Source organism: Manis pentadactyla, chromosome 8, assembly GCF_030020395.1.
Source record: "Manis pentadactyla isolate mManPen7 chromosome 8, mManPen7.hap1, whole genome shotgun sequence".
NCBI classification, from domain to species: domain Eukaryota; kingdom Metazoa; phylum Chordata; class Mammalia; order Pholidota; family Manidae; genus Manis; species Manis pentadactyla.
The window spans coordinates 101,407,671-101,428,544 of NC_080026.1; the positions used below are offsets into that span (position 1 = coordinate 101,407,671).

General features: G+C 40.4%; 2 protein-coding genes across 5 annotated transcripts in view; one reads left to right on the top strand and one right to left on the bottom strand.

Annotated features, from left to right (window-relative positions):
* IFIT5 (interferon induced protein with tetratricopeptide repeats 5) lies at positions 1–8,112 on the top strand. The gene is made up of 2 exons (XM_036928811.2): positions 1–156; positions 4,654–8,112. Exons 1-2 carry the CDS (start codon positions 152–154, stop codon positions 6,095–6,097), a joined length of 1,449 nt encoding a protein of 482 aa, XP_036784706.2. The 5' UTR covers positions 1–151; the 3' UTR covers positions 6,098–8,112.
* A 7,916-nt stretch (positions 8,113–16,028) lies between these two features.
* SLC16A12 (solute carrier family 16 member 12) overlaps positions 16,029–20,874 on the bottom strand; it is a 72,516-nt gene continuing 67,670 nt past the window's right edge. For all 4 annotated transcript variants that reach the window (XM_036928808.2, XM_057506068.1, XM_057506067.1 and 1 more), the window contains one exon: positions 16,029–18,540. In XM_036928808.2, coding sequence (XP_036784703.2) covers positions 18,278–18,540 — 263 coding nt within the window. In that variant the 3' untranslated portion in view covers positions 16,029–18,277. The remainder of the gene's footprint in view (positions 18,541–20,874) is intronic.

Consider the following 20,874-nt stretch of genomic DNA (forward strand, 5'->3'; position numbering starts at 1 on the left):
CAGGCACCGACCGAGCGCGGCGGGCGCCTCCAGGAAGCGCGCACGCTCGGGCGCGCGCGCGCCTCGCCGCTTTGCAGCCCGCGGTGCCAGCCCTGGGGAGGAAGCCGGAGGAGCCCGCCCGTTCCCAGGACGCCCGCAGAGCCCTGACACCATGAGGTACAGGCTTTTCCCCGCCGTGCTTCCAAACCCTGCGTAGGCCTTTGCGTTGAGTGGCTGTTTTTCTTTTATTGCGTTTCCAGCGCAGCGCGGCGGGTCTTCTAGGGGCCGAGCCCCTTGAGCCAGGTTGCCGGGCGTCTGGTTAGGGACGCTCCCCGGGAAGCCTGTCCAGCGCCCGGGCGTCTGCAGTCGGGCCTGTCGGGGAGGGTGTCCTAGGCCCGCTTCCCGGGAGTCGCAACCCTCCGGCGCATCTGCGGTCCGCACCCCCGCGCCGGGTGACCAGGCGCCCCGCCGCCGGAGGCCAGCCCTCTCCCCGTGGCTCTTCTCGGCGGCTGCGGTGCTGACCGTGCCTGGCGTGCGGCCGCCCCAGGGCCATCCGGGGCGGCTTCTGCGCGGCACGGGGCTACTTAGGCCCTTCGCCGGCTTCTCCTTCCCAAGTGTGCAGCTGCCGTCCCGCAGCGTGGCAGGCGCGGCTTGGCCGCAGCCCCCCAGGTGCCACATCTGTCTGTTCCTGCCATTTTTCCATTCTGAGTTCAGGGTCTGAGTTTTTCCCTTCTTGTGACCTACCATTGTTATTACGTACAGATTCTTATTGTTTCATCCAGTTCGGTGTTTTATGAGGATTTCTTTATCTGTCTCCTTTACTAATTTTCTCACCCATTTTGTATCCCCAGGGGCTGGCACCCAGCCCTGCACATGATTAGTAAACTAGCAGCATTTAGTACGTTGAGGAATGAGAGGTTAAGAATTTGGGCTTGAGGGGCACCCAGAGCAAAGTTTCTGAAACTTTGTGAGTCTGTTTCTTATCTGTAAAAATTAATGGCATCGCTCTCTTAGGAATGTGGGAAGAGTTAATTGCTTAGTACATAGTATTTGTAAATGTCAATCATTATTATTTTGAGTAAAAAATAAATTTTGTTAAGTGCATCGCGTCTAACATTTGTAGGAAGGGAGGGAGGTATCAGAAAGGGGCCTGAGGAAACGAGGAGGCAAAAGGGGGTGCTCTGTATATATGTGTGCAGGATGGGGGTGGACCCCACTGGGGATTGTCTCCCAAGGACAGTGAAAAGACTGCTCCTTCCTGGCTAAAAAAACACAAAATTACCTAAAGATAAATGTTGCCTCTTCAGACACAGTAACCTCTCTCTGCCAGCTTCCCAGAGACAAAGCTTAAAAATTAAGTAGACAAAGTTTAAAAAGTAAAACTTCTGGTGGTGTCATGTGCATAAATTGCAGAGTCTGGGCAAAGTACTTCAGGGGCTGACTACATGTCGCTTTGAGATCTCACAACCACGTTCATATTACCTGAGGCAGCCCTCCTTAACTGCCCTTGGCCCAAGCTCATTGAAACCTGTAGAACAGAGGCAGGTGCTCATTCTGCTCTGTGAATGGGCAGGGGCTTGTAAGCCCATATTGCCATGGATCAGGGCAGACTGTTAGGGGCATGGCATGTGTTGCCCATTATTTTGGTGCAGTTACACTAGAGAAAGGACCAACTACCAAGAGACAACATCAGTCGTCCCAGTCAGGGCCATAAGAAACAGTCTAAAAACCTATTTTCAAAGTTCAAACATGACACCAGAGAGACAGCATGCCAAGATAAAAGGACAAGTGGGATAGGGAAGACTTAAGTGGGAGAAAGTTTGGAACCATTAGCAGGAAGGAAAGAACTAGGAAGAATTTCATCATCTGGAATGCAGGTGCTTTTTATACTAATCCTAAACCTTTTCTGGGCTGGACATGCCAGAAACTGTCGATATGTAACTGTATTCATTCATTCAACAAATATTTATTGAGCTTCTATTATCTGCCTAGAATAGTAAATGCTGGGGACACAGAGATGAAAAAATAAAATCAGAACAAGGTCCCTATTCTCATGGGGCTTAGATTTAAATGATGGACACTAGACAAGCAATAGGTAAGTGAGTAAATAATCAACATAATGCAGAAAATGATGAGCTTTAAGGAAAATAAGATAGTGTATTGGGCTAAGTGAATGACTTGGAATGGGGGGATTTTAGATAGCTTTGCCACAGGTGGCCTTTTTGGTAGAGTCTTTGAGCTGAGTGACAGGGAAGAGCTAGTCATGCAAGGATTTACAAACAGCTTTCCAAACAGTGTAAAAATAACAGCTGTGAAAGTCCTTGAACTTGATGCGTTCAAGATAGGAAGACAGTGAATGAGGAAAAGGGAGTAAGAGGAGAGAAGGTTGGACAGTAGACCAGGCCAGCTTCTTTAGGGATTTATAGGACATGCCACAGGCAGGAGTAAAATCTAAGGGTACTGAGAAGCCATTGGGAGATTTTAAGCAAGAGACTGATAAAATCTGATTTACGTTTTCAAAGGTTTATTAGTACTATTTGGGGATCAAGTGCAGAAACAGGGAGACTAGTTTTTTGCCCCAGCTCAAAGGAAAGGTTATTGTGATTTAGACTAGGAAAATAGCAGTAGAAATGGAGAAAAGTGGATGGATTTGAAGTATTCCTGGGTAGTAGAATTAACAGAACTTCCTATTGATTGGATGAGGGGTTGAGAGAAGAGGAATCAAAGATTACTTCTAGTTTATTTGGCTAATGGAACTAAGGTGTCAGACAAGGTGGGGAGGACTGAAGGAGGAACAGACTTAAGGAACCCAGATTTCTGTATTAGATATCTTTTTTTGAGATGCCAATTTAATTTGTAATTGAAGATGTGAACTAAAAATTCAGTAAGTCTGAAAATCAGGGGAGAGAGAAAGATAGAGGGGCTAGTTGGAAGGTCATGGGTATATGTTAGAAAGTCTTTAATTGGATTGTAAGAAATACAGTATTTTAATTCACTTATTTTTAATTATGGACAAAAGTAGAGTTAGAAAGTCTTTCCTGACTGCATTGCCACCACCATCAGCAAAACAGACAAATAATAAAACTAGGAACATTAATTAGGGCTTTGTTAATTGCAAACAGTAGAAGCCTCATTCAAACTGGTTTAGGCAAAGAGAGAGAGGGGGAGAGATTATTTGCTTAAGTAAACAGAAGCCCAGGGGTGGACACAGTGATCCAGGCAAGACTGAATCCAGGTATTGAAGTCACTCTCATGAGCAATCTGTTTCTTCCTATCCAAGCTCTGCTTTTCCTGTTAGATTCTTTCTCAGGCTCTCCCCAAAAGTTTGAAAGATGGTCAGCCAGCAAATCCAAGCTTATATTCTACCAGCTTAAAATTTTTAGAAGGAAAAGAAAGTTCTAGCGAAGTCCCATTTCAGCAAAATCATATTTTAATTGGACTATCTGAATAAATCACAGGACTGGGGAATGGTTATAGAGTATCTTAATGCCTTCTCACAGACTAGAGTGAAGGATGGAAAGCCCATCTCAAATCACATTAACTGAAAGGTCTTCCACAAATGAAAAACAAAAGAAAGGATCTTTGCCAAGAAAAAGCCACAGAGGTCCAGAACACTGGGCTGTGATACCTTTCCTGGCTCACTTCCATGGAACTTTCTTAGCATGCTGAATTGTATTTGACTGTTTACTTAGGAGTTCTGTATATGCAGGGCTGTGTCTTGTTCACAGTTACATCCCCAGGGTTATTCAGATCTTGCATGTAAAAGTCTCTCGATAATGAGTAAGTATTTCCTATTCCTTTCTTCTCCCTTCATCCTCCTAGTTTCAGAGACAGTTTTTCCAGTGGGCCCTGTAAAGATACACCGTGCCTCACACAAAGGGAGCTCAGCAAATTTTTGTGACTTGAATTTTATGGGCAATAAGTTAATAATAGGTGTTAGCCTTTATTGTTGCCCACAACCCTAGAGGTCAGAAGGATGCAGCAGTTGTATCAAAACCCACAAAGCTTCTTTTGTCCTTTTCCCATCTTTCTCTAACCTTCTGTTGCTCTCCTTTTATCTGTCTCAAATTTCTGTGTCTCCCTATCTCTTGGCATACTTGCCCAGTGTGTTCATGTGCCTTTTCCCTCTGTGGGGCTCCCTTTCTTTTCTTTCTCCCTCCCTTCCTCTTTTTTTTCTTTCCCTACAAAAGTATTGTATTAGTGTGGCTTCTCTGTTCCTTGCAATGTACTATTTTTTTCTTATTTCTCAACATCTTTTCTTCCCCCCTTCACTACTCATAATATAGAAGTGGAACTTTTATATTAATTATTGACTGTGTACATATTTATTATTCTTAGTTTTCAAGACTAGTCAATAAATCATTTAAAATTCCCCTCTCTAAAATAGGTGGTACTTGTTAGTGACTGACAAAAGGAAAGAGGTACTCTGTAACATAGAAAAAAACCCTGTCATCACTCCAGAACTGGCTTTGCAATAAATGAGAATTTAGTGAAATATTTCTAGAATATAACTGTATACAGAGGAAACAAGTATAAAGGTATAGGGGTCTAGTGCTTTAACTGTAAGATAAAAAAAAAAAAAAAGAAAGTTGGTTAAGCAAAAAAGCTACTTAAAGTTTAAAAGTTATTTCCTTTATTTCTTCAAAAATTAAAAAGGATTTTTGTCTTTGACAGTGAGATTTCTAAGGACTCCTTGAAGGCCATTCTGTTGGAATTAGAATGTCACTTTACATGGAATCTACTTAAGGAAGACATTGATCTATTTGATGTGGAAGATACAATTTGGCAACAGCTTGAATTTCTTACCACAAAATCCAGACTCACTCTTTATAACCTGTTGGCCTATGTGAAACACCTAAAAGGCCAAAATAAAGATGCCCTAGAGTGCTTGAAACAGGCAGAAGAAATAATCCAGCAAGAACACTCAGACAAAGAGGAAGTACGAAGCCTGGTCACTTGGGGAAACTACGCTTGGGTGTATTATCACATGGACCAGCCTAAAGAAGCTCAAAAGTATATAGACCAGGTAGGGAACGTCTGCAAGAAATCGTCCAGTTCTTGTCATTACAAGTTGGAGTGTCCTGAGATTGATTGTGAGAAAGGGTGGGCACTCCTGAAATTTGGAGGGAAATACCACCAAAAGGCTAAAGCGGCTTTCGAGAAGGCTCTGGAAGCAGAACCTGACAACCCAGAATTTAACATTGGCTATGCCATCACAGTGTATCGGTTGGATGATTCTGACAGAGAAGGGTCTATAAAGAGCTTTTCTCTGGGTCCTCTGAGAAAAGCTGTTACCCTGAACCCAGATAACAGCTACATTAAGGTTTTTCTGGCACTGAAGCTTCAAGATGTACATGCAGAAGCCGAAGGGGAAAAGTATATTGAAGAAATCCTGGACCAAATATCATCCCAACCTTATGTCCTTCGTTATGCGGCCAAATTCTACAGGAGAAAAAATTCCTGGGACAAAGCTCTTGAACTTTTGAAAAAGGCTTTGGAGGTGACACCAACCTCTTCTTTCCTGCATCACCAAATGGGACTTTGCTATAGGGCACAAATGATCCAAATTAAGAAGGCCACCCGCAACAGACCTAAAGGAAAGGATAAACTGAAAGTTGATGAGCTGATTGCGTCTGCTATATTTCATTTCAAAGCAGCTGTGGAACGAGACTCAATGTTTGCATTTGCCTACACGGACCTGGCGAACATGTATGCTGAGGGAGGCCAGTATAGCAATGCTGAAGACATTTTCCAGAAAGCCCTTCATCTGGAGAACATAACTGATGATCACAAACATCAGATCCATTACCACTATGGCCGCTTTCAGGAATTTCACTGTAAATCAGAAAATACTGCCATCTACCATTATTTAGAAGCTTTAAAGGTCAAAGATCGGTCATCCCTACGCATCAAATTGACAAGTGCTCTGAAGAAATTGGCTCTCAAGAGACTTGGTCACAATGCTTCAGATGTGCAGAGTTTAAGTGCCCTAGGGTTTGTTTACAAGCTGGAGGGAGAAAAGAGGCAAGCTGCTGAGTACTACGAGAGGGCCCAAAAGATAGATCCAGAAAACACAGAATTCCTTACTGCTCTCTGTGAGCTTCGACTTTCCATTTAAGTACATACACTCTAGGAAATTAGTTCTAAGCTTTTCTCTCCATTTTGGGTTCTTACGGTTTTGTTTATTGTTTTTTAATCCATTATTTGTTGTCGATCCAATTTTTATTGAATGGTTATGGTATACTAGGTGTCATGCTAAAACTTCATATACATTATGATGGACCTTTTGCTGGTTCTTTTTTTTTTTTTATTAAAATAATCTGTTGAAAAACAGGACCTTTCCAACTGTTGTAACTTTTTTAAATGGTATGGCCACTATGAATTTATATCCTTTTATCTCTGCTATTTATAATTTTCCTGATTAAATTTTGTCAAATTTCCCATATTACTCACTTATGTAATGAGTATGATCCTACATAATCCTTTGACACCTAAGTCAGGAACACTCCTTCAGGAGTGCAAAATTGTATTAGTTAAGCTCTTAACTATGTAGCTTGGGAAAGATGAAACTTCCCAGTTAGAGATGTTCTGACTTATGTATTTAACCATCAGTCTGTCACCTAAAGAATCCTCTTTGTTTAAAGAAAAAAGTTCATAGAAGTTTGTCATCTCTGATGACTTCAATACAAGGAGAAAAAACTTGAACATGAGAAAAAGATTTCCTCAAACACAGAACTCTGGGGACCATGAGAAATCAGAAGTATTATCTCCCAAGATGTTTAGTAGCTACAAATAATTATGAGAAAAAAAAACAAATAATGGAAAATTATTAGTCTGAAGTTTCTCTGGTTCTTTTAACTAGAAGAATAAGCCTGAATCTAGATGGAGTTAGTTTTATTCCTTCCAATTAAAACTATAGTATTTTTAGGCTAAAGTCATTGGGATAGAAAGCATACCAGTGGAGACATTGGGAGAAATTATAAACAAGTGAGGAAAATAGCTGTCCCTTACCTGTACCCCTATATTGCTAAGATTTCAGTGATTTAGTTTTGGGTCTGGACTAAGTTTTCATACCCCTAATATCTTCCCTTTGGCTAACTGTTCTAGTACTCCAAATTACTACTTCTGTGATGCCTTTTCTTTTGTCTGAAATTTTCAGATTGACAGATCTTTCTGTAGATTCTCCAGGGATAGTTAAGCATTGCTTTCAGTTATAACATGCACCATAAGTGGTCACTACTTAAGGGCTGTTCATCCAGGGGACTTTTAAAATTGGGATGTCGCTAAAAGTGGCTTCTCTGGTGGTGTTTGATTATTGACTAGTTACATTTACCACCACAGTATTAGTGGAAAAGTGTGCCACGTGATTTAATTCTCCATACCTCCATGTGGCTCTTAAAACTACTGTGTGTGTGTGTGTTTACTTTTTGTTACTATTTTTATGTTTTAAATTTCTATTAAGGTTTTGAATGAAAAAAATGAATTCTCATTGTATAATTTCAAACAATACAGAGGCATATGAATTAAAAGTAAGAGCTCTCCCTCATCCTACCCCAATTCCACACCCCCCAGGTAAACTGCTAACAGCTTGATACATATCCTTCCAGATATTTTTTCTGTGCATATTCAAGCATACATCCAATACTGCAATGTATCTCACAAATTAAATTTTTTATAATGTTTAGTATACTTAAGTCCTTGCTGTTTTGTTTATTTTGCTCATTTCACTTGGTTATTCAAAAAGGAAGAGTAGGAAAGGGAATGATCTTCACTCAAGTATTTCAGAAATTCAAGACTGAAATCCTGACCTATCAGTAGAAGTATTTGTTACATTTTGTAGCAAATATTTTATTTTGTAGCAAGTCATTTTCCCCCCATTTGGAATAATGCTGTAATTAAGTGTATATTCCCAAGTAGGAACTTCACAGGCAAAAAAATATAAGTTATGATAGCAAAACAAAGATACAACTGTAAGCCTCTGTGTTTAAATACTAGACTTTAAGGTTTATTAAATGACCTTAAAATTCACTAGCTATCAAAACATTAAAGTATATAAGTTATACTGAGAAAGTATGATATCAGCATGTGAAAAATACAACTCTATAAAATAAATATGTTCATAACAACCTTTAATGTTGTCAGTAATTGTGTTTGCCTGCCTTACTAAAATGTGTGACTATTTAGAGAGAATTTCATAGACTTATGGGTTTAAAAACAACCTCAGAGTTGACCTTTATCAATTACCCATCAAAACCTGAAGCTTGAATTATCTTCCTGAATGATAATGTCATCTTCAGACAGTCCTTATTCCTAGAATTTGTTCCTTCCCACCTCAGTGTGTGCTTTTGGAGGGCAAATGAACTTACCTGGTGAGAGAAATGCAACTAGAGGACTCTAATTGGCTGTAGGGTAAATCATGTTTGCATAATATAAATGCCATTTATTTTTCACCTCTTTGGATCAGTAATTATGGTTAAAGAACAACAATCTTTCCAACCTTGATAATACATGAGTTGGAAAAGAGAAGGAGGGAAGGAGGCTAAGGGAAGGGTTAAAAAACAAAACACCTATTCTTGAGAAAAGGAAAGTCAAGAGATATAGTTAAACTTGATGGAAGAAGAAATAGAGTTTGAAGTATGTTATTGTAAATTATAAAATTAATTGATAAAATAACTAAAAATTGACCCATAACTGTCAAAAATGGGGAGGAATTAGAATAGAAGGAGTTCTTTAAATTGCATTTAACATAGCAGGAAGCCAATAAAAGTCTACATTAAATAAATAGCATTATAAGCTTACCACAGACACCCGCAGTAGGTTGGGATAGCCCTCTCCCAAAAGCTAACCGTTATTCTTTCCCTCCCCAAAGAACAACAGAGCTAGTTTATATTAATTGGTCACAAACTTACATCACTCAACTTTCTGCTGTAACACTCCCTCCTCCCCTCCTACCATTTCTCTTTCAGGACCACAGCCTCTGTCTCTCTCCAGTTACCCTAGCCAAGATTCTCTGGATTATTGAGATGTGGTTTCATCCACTCCTTAGCTTCCTCTTTCCCTTGTGATCAAGTCATGTGTACCTCACCCCACCCCAAACAAAACTCCTACCTTCTCTAGCAGTTTCACATTTACTGTGATAAATTTGTTCATTAAACATTTTGTTGTATTTCACTTAATGTGAGTTTTAAAACAGCATCAAATTGCTAGAAGCAAGCACAGTTATGCCATTATATATTCCCATACCTGCTCTGAACTTAAGGTCCTAAGTGATAAATTAGAATTCTTAGTATTTCCTTTCATGATGCCACCTAGGCAGAGTAAACGAAATAATGAAGGTGAGATGTATAAGCTTTGGGAAAGCCGTACCTCATGGGAGCACACAGGTGCCTCATGGACAAACTCTAAAGGACAAGCATGGATTGATGTCACTTGGATTGAATACTGAACACATGGCTTCTCCTATCTGTCAGAAAAAGCCATTACTGTCAAAGCTGCTTCCATTTCTACATTAGGGGTGAAAGAGGGTTGAGGGTAAAGAGAGAATTCAGAAGTGGGCCTATAGATGATCTCCCTCTATACAGTCCCTACTCACCACCAGATTAGAGCCAAACCCCAAGAAAAAGGGAATGCTAGTTTAGCCACATCTGCAGACTCTAGTGACAAGAATATCATGACTAACTTACACAGTATACAATATGTACCTGATGCTGTTATTAAACTTATAAATTCCTCACAAAATCCCTGTGAATGAGCATTTTAATTTCTGCATATGAGTAACCTGGAATTTAGAAAAGTGAAGCCCACAGTCACATAGCTAATAAGAGGTGGAAAAGGGATTCAAACCCTGGATGTTTGGTTCTAGAATCTAGCACTTAACCACTATCCAGTACTTTCTGAATAGTGTTAAATTTTGGAATGAAGGAGATGGGAAGATAGGATCAATCTCTACAGAGACTGTAAGAGAATGCTGCAGAGAATCACATGGGGCTCAGACATTCTACAGTCATAAGTCACCCAACACTATCTTACACAGAATCCCAAAACTCCCTGGAGGGAGTCAGGAAAGGGAACTAGTTGTCCTCATCATCTGCTCCTTGATGCTGGGATTAAAAGCTGCTGGGAAGCCCCTGGAGGGAATGGCCTAAGAAATCAAGGGATGCAGCCTAAGGGAGAGGTTTGTCCATAGAGTTGGGTGTTGGAAATTAGAGATGTGGAATAAATTCCTTAAAAAAGGAAGCAAACCTTTGGAAGCAGACAATTAGAAGCCAGCACACCCAGTCCTTCGTCCCTGGAGGAAGCACGCATCTCCCATGCATACACCAACCGGAATCAGAACCTTCATGCAGTATGTAGAGCAGCACAAGCAGGCAAGGGAGGACTGTGCTGTGGTTACAGGCACCTGTGACAACCAAAGGTGGGCTGGGATCACCTGTCTGCCCCTAAGACCCCCTACAAGTACCTTGCCTTGAAGCCACAGACTCTAGAAAATGACTCTAGCCCCTAATTTAATTGAATATTAATTTAGTCTAAAAGTAGCTTCACCTGTCTTCACAAGTTTTCCTTTTTCCTTCCTGCATTAACTCCACAACCTTACCTTTCAATCTCACCAGAACAAACAACAGATGTAAAAACCAAACCCCAAAATAAAAACCACTTACAGGTCCTTTGTGCATAAAAACCCTTTCTTGAGAAGGTTTCAAGAGAGAAGAATCTATACCTTAAAATTTAATATTAGGTAATCCCTGTTTTTTTTTTTTTTCAAAGAGAGCGTGACAGAGGGAGGAAAGGAGTGGTGTGAGAAGGCAGGAAAGGAAGGAAATGGAGGGATTGAGGGAGACGGTGAAGGAGAGAAGGAAACACCCTCAACCATTTCCCAGTATTTCGGCCTCTTTCCATGATTCTGGGCCTTACCTCCTTCCCTATCGCTTCTCTCTCTGAAATAGCAGCAGTTCCTCCATTTTCCTTAAACAGAGCAATTCAGTTCTTTCTTTTCCTCAGACTCAGCCAACAGACCTACTCAGGCATAACCAAATTAGTCAAGTTGCTTATCTCAACTAAAGGGTCTTTAATTTAAATAGGATACAATCCCCTTTAAAGGCAATTATTATAAATACCATCCCCTCACAATTTCATAGGAATTACCTTTTTAAAGTAAATTCAATCACTAAATTTGTCATAATTTGTGTAAGATATAATAAGCATGATGTTTTATGTTTCCAAATTGACACAGAATACACTGTTACATCATCTGGTTTTAACATTTCCAAAATTTGACTTCTGATAGGTGTTGAGACATAGAATTTAATCATTTATCAACTCATATCAAATCCATTAACACATTGGTAGTAGTGGGACCCTGGATGGCAATCTGGGTTCCTAAAGCAGGCAGAAGGCTCAAAAAATTTTTTTACATTACATTTTACTGACAGTTATTTCTAGTCAAGTCAATCAAAATCATATTAACTTCGATACTCCACATAGAGAACTAGGTAATCATAATGCTAAAAACTATAACACAGCATCTTTATCACTATATTTTTACTTGCAAGAGGAAGAGAATAAATATGGGTTGGGTAATGAGCTGGAATTGGAGGAAGTGAAGGAAACAGTAACAAACTTTAATGTTTGTTTCTAAGGCTGGCCTTGTCCAATTGAACAATAATTGGAGGTGTCACTAGCTTTGGGGAGGCGGTCTTACTAATTCCAGCAGATGGCAGTGCTGTATAACACGTCAATGAAAAAAACACGTCCTGAAGCTCTGGACACTTTATAGAAAACTTACCAAAGGAAGGATTCCTTTTTTGGAGTAGAGAGATGAATATCAAAGTATAACAGGTTTCACCCTCAGACAAGTTCACTATGGATTCAATGAGACCAAGGAATGACAGTGGAACATTCTTGGGGTGAAAGGGTTTATACCCAACTTTATTCCCACGCTGGCAGGTCAGTCACTAGAATCCCGTCCACTCAGAGTGAGTCTGCATGCAGCAAGCCGGTCTCTGCCTCTGGGCCTCTCTGCCCCCGCAGCCGTCTCAGTCTCCGTCCTCGGCGCTGCCACCACTCCAATCTGCTCTCCTGCAGCCCTGCAGCTATGAAGCAGCCCAGACCTCTGGGTGGAGCTCTTTATATAGAGTCAATAACAACGTATTGCCCACACGTGTGTAGTGAGCTAGCTGACCAGGGCCAAGTGAGAATCCTGGCCACAGGAACCTTCACTTTATCCACAATAACCGAAGCCCTTAAATTCTTGTTTTTAGTTTAGAGAAGCCAAATGCAACCCCAAATCCAAATGATTCCGAAAGTCCCAGAGCACCCTGTGGATCGCTTCCCCAAATCATTTATTAGTGTCAACTTGTGTTTGGTTTGGCTCTGACCTTCGGTATCTGTAGGAACCTTAGGCGGCCGTGTAAAGCGGCTGCCTGGCTTCCTTTCCCCTTCTCCCAGCTACTTCCTCTGAAAAGAGTGGAGGCTGATTCCAACGCATTCAATCCCACACCTGAGTTCTTCCGAACTGCCTCAAACTTCTCTAGCCCATAAAGAAACATTCTTCTCCTAACCTCCAGAGTATGCATGGCCCTTCCCCTCGGGTCAGCATTTAACATCTTCATGGAGGTGTCCTCACCTGTGTTAGTTTCAATTTACCAATTAGGCAGGAAGCTTGAAATCATGACGGGGGTACTATGGGTATTTTGAATTCCCTGTCATCTATAATACGATGCCAGATTCTGATGAGGTGCTTAATAAATAGTCGCTGGTTGATTAACTCCTCCCACCAGCTCTTAAAAATGTTTTGCCAGAAGGTGTCTGATTTCAGTAGCACCCTATGAGTTAGAGGCCAGCCACGGGCCGGGGCCAAAGACTCTAGTCAGGGACTTCTGCTCCTGACCCAACCCTGTTGTAGAGTTTTTCCTGTAAAATAAAAGCAGCTTGTGTGGTGCCTGTAATTGAAACTCCGTCTTTTTATGCATGAGGCACAGGTGGCCCACCTTTTCCCAGTGTTCCAGGACTCATTAAAGCAGTGCCCCATCCCTGGGCCTTCCACTCAAGGTGAGCACAACAGAGCTATCTAAGTCTGTCTGGATTGAACACAATCCTCTCATTTTTACATTCAGGCCTCAGTCAAAAGTTTTAGATAGTTAATAGATTTCTACCAACTCTTCTCTTGGCTACCTCTATTCCCTTTTTCAAATCTGTCCCATGATACTCAATGCTCTGGAGCTCCTACTATTTGTGACAATTCTCACCAGGTATCCTATTTAGACCCATAGAATTGGGAATGTCTAACATATTCCTGCCCATTCTGGGTATAAGAGAAACTTCAAGCAAACCCAGTCTTCAATCAGCCCATCCTTGCTGCATTACAATTTTAGCTGTTTCTTCATTTGTTCATCTCTTCTTTTCACTCATTTATTCATTCACCGAGTATTTATTGAGTGCCTAGTATGTGTTTGGCACTGACTCAATAGTGAATCAGTATGACTCCTATCCTCTGAAAGCTAGTGGTTTTGTGGAGATATTTTAAAATAAACAAAAATGAATATGTAATTATAATTAACATATATCCTTTGAAAGGAAAGAACAGGGAGCTGTGAGAACAAGTGATGTGGGTGGTGATGGTGAGCATATATAATTTAGATGGGGGCAGTGGCTAAACATAGACTCCTTAGGGAAGTAACATTTAAACTGTGGCACAAAAAATGAGGAGTGAATATACAAAGGGATCGATGTATGCAAAATGACCCCTGGAACCAGAGAACCGGGCGCTGCAGTGTAGTGAGTGGGAAGGGCACAGCCGGCACGAGGTCTGGAAGTGCGGCAGGAGCTACACTTTGCACGACCTCGTAGGCCATATTCCAGCATGGGTACTGGATGCTCGACTAGACTGTAACTTGTGATTCTAAAATAGGTTTTCCCCTCCCTTGCTGAACTTGAGAAACTAGCATGCATGTCCAAATTCTTCCACTTCTGCTTGGACAGGGAATGGCAAACTGAGAGACCCAGAGGCCTTTGGGGTCCCTAGGTCCCCGACCCCTCAAAGAAGCCTCTGACACTTAAATAATTAAAAGTAATAATGTCACTCTCCTCCTGATTTCATGGGCACTTTTCACTTATTTGACACCTTCTTAAGCTTCAGGTAGATAGATTATATGGGAGCTGGAGGGAGAACGGGGAAGGGTTCTAGTCAGCGTTTCAGACACCCAAGCCCACAGGGAAAAAAGGGTCCACTCAGCTTTGTAAGTAATGATGGGGCCCATTAACAGGTAATATTAAACACCCATACCTTCTGTTGGTATGAACAAACTATTCCTGCCAAGTTCGGTTATTCCTTGACAGCTGAAGACATGTCCTGTCAACATGCTAATATATTTCAAATGACTTCATCAAGGGGGAAGGTAATGGGTTGTCTTGCCAATGGGTTTCAGCCCCGGGCAAGTTCACTATGGATTCAATGTGACCAAAGAAATTGACAATTAAACGTTCTTTGGGGTGAAAGGGTTTATCACCTGGCTTGTTCTCCTGGCAGTAGGATAAGCACTAGCATCTCTACCTCCGCCCAGAGCACTGGGCCAAGCTCTCTATATAGAGCAATAATAGCTTATTGCCTAAACATGTGGAAGCGGTAGCCTAGCAACAGGCCAGTTACATCATCAGGTGGTTTAAGTTCAGTGAGGATCCTGGCATAGGAACCCCAACTTCCCCACAGGGTAGATAAGTGTAGATGGTGGGGGATGTGTTTACATCAAGTTCATTTTACTCTTCTACTTTTGTATATGTTTGAAAAGTTCTATAATAAAATGCTTCACTTTAAATGTCAGTCTTTTTACCATTATTTAACATTTTCCCACTCCCCCCACCAAGTATTTCGCTATGCTGTGGGACAAAATCCCAGTCATCTCTCACCGAAGTAGCTTCTCTGGAAACAGGTATAAAAATCTATCTTTTGGTGGAATTAAGAAAAAGAAGACATCAGACTCTGAAGTATGAGAAGAGAAACTCTGATACCTACTTTGAATTCGCATTATTTCACTTCAATAAACAGTTTTAGAATAAGCCCTATTGGGTCCACGCAGGTGAGTAACAGACAACATTCCCATCCTCATGATCACTAGGCAGTGGTGCAGACACTCCAGCTCCTGACCGAGAAAACATGACTCAGGGAATGTGAAAGGTACTTTTGGGACCGTGTGTGCTTCCCAACATCCCCTCTGCCTCACCCCATCTCCTGCTCCCCACTGCCCCACAAGTGCTCCCAAATAGCAGCCTGGATAGTAGACAGCAAATTAAACCACTTAGCCTAGAAGTAGCCATCCTGATAGGACCAGACTCTTGGGAGAACTATTGGAAATTTCCAATCTAGCGTCTTCCCATCCATACTAATTGGATTGGAAGATTGAGGCATAATCGGAAGGATTTTATCTGCCCCAGGGAGAGCCTATTTCCCAGTGGCTTCTTGAGGCCACGTAGGATGATGATCCAAACAGGCATGAAGGGAAAGCTCTAGGCAGGCTCCAGAATCAGGTGGCTTCCTAGTTGTGCAGGATTTCACTAGAGGCTCTAGAGTGTAGTGGCTACTGAGTTATTAGCTGTGGGAACTGGTGCCTCAATTTCCACATCTATAAAATGGTGATAACATAGGTTATTTTGGAAATTAAATAAGACAATGCAAAGGAATTGCTGAGCACAGTAGCTAACACATTGGAACTACTCAATAAACGGTTTCGGCTTTTGTAAATTATTTGGTTGCTTGCCACATCTTTACATGCCAGCTACGTCCTAGCATGATTCAGACAAGCCCACTCACCATTCAGTCCAAATCCCTTGTGCAAGGGAAAAAATGTATTTCCAACCACAACTATAAACTCATTTTATTATGCTTTTGAAATAAGAAAATATTAGCATAAATATCCAATCTATTAGTGAAATCACAATCTGAAAAAGAGGCTCAGTGGTATAGTGTATCTACAGAAGGTTCTTTCTTTTGCTTTTCTACTCAATTTCAAAGCAGAGCTTGTTGTGATATTAAGAAATATTCAAGATGTAGAGTCATCCCACCAGAATTTTGTTCTTTACTCCACATAACACATCATTCCCATGACTCCCTCCATTCTGAAATGAACAGTATAGGCACATGGAACCTTAACAGCAACATTTTGTGTAGTTGACAATGGAAGACTCTCAGATTTACATTTTCCTTAAGATTTCCATTTTCCCAGTTTTCTAAAATTGCCACTCAAAAAGGAACTAAAACACAAAACTATGCATGGATAAAGTCAAAATACCTTAACATACAAATTTTTAAAAACGAGGCTTTCTATGCTCATTTTTCATGAATACTTATAATACTTTAGGGAAATTATATTGCAGAACCAGATAGACAAGATTTTACTGTGATCATCACTCAGAAAAAATATCTATAATATTTATAACTACTATATATCATAATTCTTTAGACTTGAAGATTTAGGAAGTGACATTTAAAGGCTATGCCAAACACAGATAACTCCATTTTAACTTTGCATTTTTACAGATATTTTCCAAATACTGTTTTTAAATCGCAAATGACAAGGAAGATGGGTTCAAAGCTAAATTCTCAAACTGTGTAAAAAGGTAACAGGTAACATTCAAATCTTCTTTAGAAAACAATTCTGAAATATTATAGTGTTCTCCCATCAGATCAAGTCTGTATTTTGCTCTGAAGGCAGTTATTAATATGTAAGTTTATGAAATAATACAGTTACAGGCAAAGCCTCTTGCTGAACATGCTTTGTCAACCTAGAATCTTCCTCATTGCTGTGTTGTTTTTCTCTCAGTACCCCTGGCAGGGCATTTGTGAGGCCTCTCGGGGGACACTAAGTTAAAGGGCCTTCAAGGTCAAAATATTTCCTTGAGGTTCAGATTTAAAATCGTTGAATAATTAAAATCCAACTTCAATGGTATAACTTGCTCCTATTTATAGGTGCAATGTGATTTGGGATTCAGGATTATAATTTTGTGGATTTAAAGTGTTTGGAGACATTCTGGGAGGTCTGGATTTCTCTTCTCTCTGTGTGCCCACTCTCTTCAATCTGAAGACTCAGAAATTATCCCAAACCATACGAAAGCAGAGTATTTGGGAGTGAGAACACTATTCTAATCCAATGAGTTAAGGGGTGTGAAAGAGTTCTACAAACTGTAAAATGTCATGCCGCTAGCCCCCTCAGCCCTCTCCTCCCGCTGCCCCGGCCAGAGCAATGATTCGTGGGATCCCTGAAGCCTTCTCATTCAACTGAAAAGGTCCACCAAGTTTCTAATGATTATCCATACAGCGATGAAGAGCGGTGGACCCTGGAGCCAGAGTTAAGAAGGGAGAAAGGACTCTCACCTTCAGAATGTTGCTTAAGAATAATATTTTTCAGACAAAACTCCCAAGTCCTGTTTTGGGTAATGATGAACCTAAATGATCTGGAAAACAAACTTCCACCAGAGACCTGCTGACTCAAGAATTCAAGTCCTGCCCAGTTGGAATACTGCCAACATTTTCCTGTTCTTAACAATGTGTCTACAATTTAAATAAAAGCTTTATTTCTGAAGAAAAAAAAAAGGAAGTGTTGGCACTAACATTTCAGGTAAGTTTTAGACACCACCCATGTGACTTGGTGTGTTCTGCTAAATTCAGAGTAAATATCTGTGACAGTCACAGAGGTGTGCACCTGGTCAGAGGTGAGCGCCGCAGTCTTAGGCAGAGAGCTTTCAGTGGTGGTAGAAGGTGAAGATGCCAAGCCTTTTTCATAGAGGAGTTCCTCGTGACAGCAGGGTTTTCAAAGAATACTTCAGATTCTTCAAAAGGCAACGATTAATACAGATCCTCAGCAACCCCCGCTTCTACAAACAGCATAAAGTAAGCAAACCTTCATGCAGTGTTTCCATTTGCCTTCTAACTGGGGAGGAAAGATAGGGGTGCAGAGACTTGGAGACAAAGCTGCTTGCCAGTGTTAGCTGTCTGGGTCATGCCTTGACATTACCCCTCATAACAGCTAATTATATCAGCTATGTCCAACATTCTCCATGGAGTGGCGCTCATTGCCCGAAAGATGTGAGTTCAATTGTGAGTACAAATCCCCAACAATGAAATTCTGAGCCAGTTTGTCTTGCTTTGCTATTTGCTGTTTTTTTCCCTATAAACATGTTAATAAAACAATAATAATAATAATTTCCTTGGAAGGCAATGCGGCTGTCAAAATAAAATGCTTCAGAAACACAGACAATCCAGTGGTCCTACTTCTCTCAGCCCGAAGATTCCCAGGCTCAAGGCCGTTGGTCATGTGGGGCTGTAATCAGGCACTGCTATAGCCACAGACTCACCATCTTTCTGATCTAATTCTCCCGCAACAGAATAAGCCATTGATCCATTGGTCCATAGCTGCAGCTTGGGATCGGACTCTTGGGCAAGGAACCGCAGCTGTGTTTTTTTCATCTTCTTTACAAGTCTAGCAAAGCCAAGCAACACAGAACTAAATATCATTGAAAATCCACAGAGAAGAAATGCTGCTGTGTAGCTGCCAGTTGTATCTACAAGCCATCCTGTAACAAGCAACAGCAAAATGATATTGCTAAATTGAAAATTCAATTATTTACCTACTCTTAAATCTCTTAATTTGTAAGGCTAATAATAATAGATTGCTAATACCACCATTATAGTTTTGACACAGAAAGATCTCAAAATATTGTGCAGCAACTGAAAAATGCATCCTATTTTCTAGGGAAATCTCTAAATGGATTGTTACTATGTCAAATGCTTGAAAGAGTGTCACTCTTTTCAAAAGTTGTTAGTAATCACACAATACTCAGTATTATTATTAATTCCATGAAATATGGTAGAAAACATAAAAAGAGTATCATTCAAATCATTGCTGTTGATATCATTTATCTAGGAGGTTAAGAGAATGTTATTGTACTGAATGCTGGTGCTATTCCCACCACCTACATACTGTCTATTTTGAGTAATATAACATGCTTCTAGATAAAGCAGAATTCAAATTTTCAGTTGGATCCAGTCACTGTAACCCATTCAGTTTGAAAATCAAAACTCTGGGCCATTGTAGAAATTGCAAATGCAAACTTCAGTAGGTGTAATTCTGTAATCAAAAGCTTTTATTTTTCTTTACTTCTTGTTGCTACAAATCTTAATGTATATTGCAGGGCTAAGTTCTGAGGAGAACCAGGCATATAAAATGCAAAATATAGGCCACAATGATCAGAGAATCAAAGGGATTAAATTCGAGCTTCTCAGGCAATTACTTTGTGATGAAAAAGTTCTTAGAAAACTCCTCCAAGCTATACACTGACAAGATCCACCTGAGAAGTATATGGTTTTTCCTCTCACCCACTTCAAATCCATTCATAAAATATGGCATATATAAAATGTTATAAGCCCCACAAAGTTTCCTGCAATCCACACTACTCTCAAATATTTGTTATCATGTGATTTAGTTGTACATCTCTGTAACACCAAACAGAAGAAGTCAAGTTCAGAATTGTCATTTGAAAGGTAATTAAGTAAGAGTATTACAGTAAGAACTCACATCCTAATCCTCTACTACCTGGCAATGAGAATAATGTCTGTTTGCCAAAAGGCCATGAATTGAGAAAAGATTCAGGAACTCCAATTTCATTTCTATGACTGTTTAACAGAATTTTTCTGTTCCTAAAGGTTGGTAAACATGAATATTGGCTATGGAGGGAGGACGTAGGAACATTTTGGGGGCAGTTTCCAAAAATTAAGCACTAAACATATAGTCCTATATCATGTAGTTTAAGCTGATCAGGAATTTTCATCTGCAGCAATCAAGCAGCCACAGTTTCCCCTAGTTTGCTGCTTTAGCAATTGCTGGGGTTTAAAAGTACCCCTAACTGTCTACTCACAACAATAGCTAGCTGAAGCAGAAATCCTGCCTTGTTAAAACAATTTCCCTTCCTTTCCTCCAAGCAAATGGTTGGCTCATCTCTCTTCTGTGTGTCTTCAGAGACCTTCACTCTCTCAGTTTTAATTTAGGCAAGTAATAAACTGTACCAGTTATGCATGAGCATCACAAAAAAGCTGGTTGAGAATGTTAATTCCTGGAACTCAGCCCCCAAAATTCAGATCACAGTGGGTGGGTCAAGGAATCTGCATTTTAAAAAGGACACAGGGAATTGTGATGCAGGGTCCCACACCCTCATTCTGAGAGACACTGTTGTAGACCACTTACTCAAGGAAGGAGGAACGGGATTCTGATGTCTTTGCTGCTATAGCCAAGCACAATGCTAGTGTACACAAGCAATAAATATTTGTTGAATTACTTGTTTAAATGCATATAATAAATATTTGTTGAATTACTTAATCATGCTTTAAATTTCTATAGCATTGTGCAATTTACAAAACATAATAGATGCTTATCTGACGGTTCCCAAATCTGTATATCCAAATCTGGCCTCCCTCTAAAGCTCAGATTTCATCCTTAAACAGCTCTCTTAGGCATATTATTGAGTATTTCAAATATCTGAACACATCCAAACATTAAATTCATTGTTTTTCTGGCAAAGCCATTTTCTCCAACTTCCTTATTTATTTCAACCATGCCATTATTTTCTAGGTTATCTTTCCCTTCCAACCCCACATGCTAAATAAATTCAGCAATACTTTTTTCCAAAACTTCCTCCTTGCCCCCAAGAGTTGATTTCCATTTCTGTGGTAGCAGCCCTTGTTCAAGCCTTTATCAGTTTGCTCCTGAACTATTAGAATGAAATCCTAGCTGCTTCTCCCTAAAGCACCCCCATTGCTAGATCACATTTCCTAAAATATACTCTTTTCCTTCTGCATAAAAACTGTAATACTATCCCTATTCTCTGAAAAATTTAGGGCCCAGCTCCTTTGGC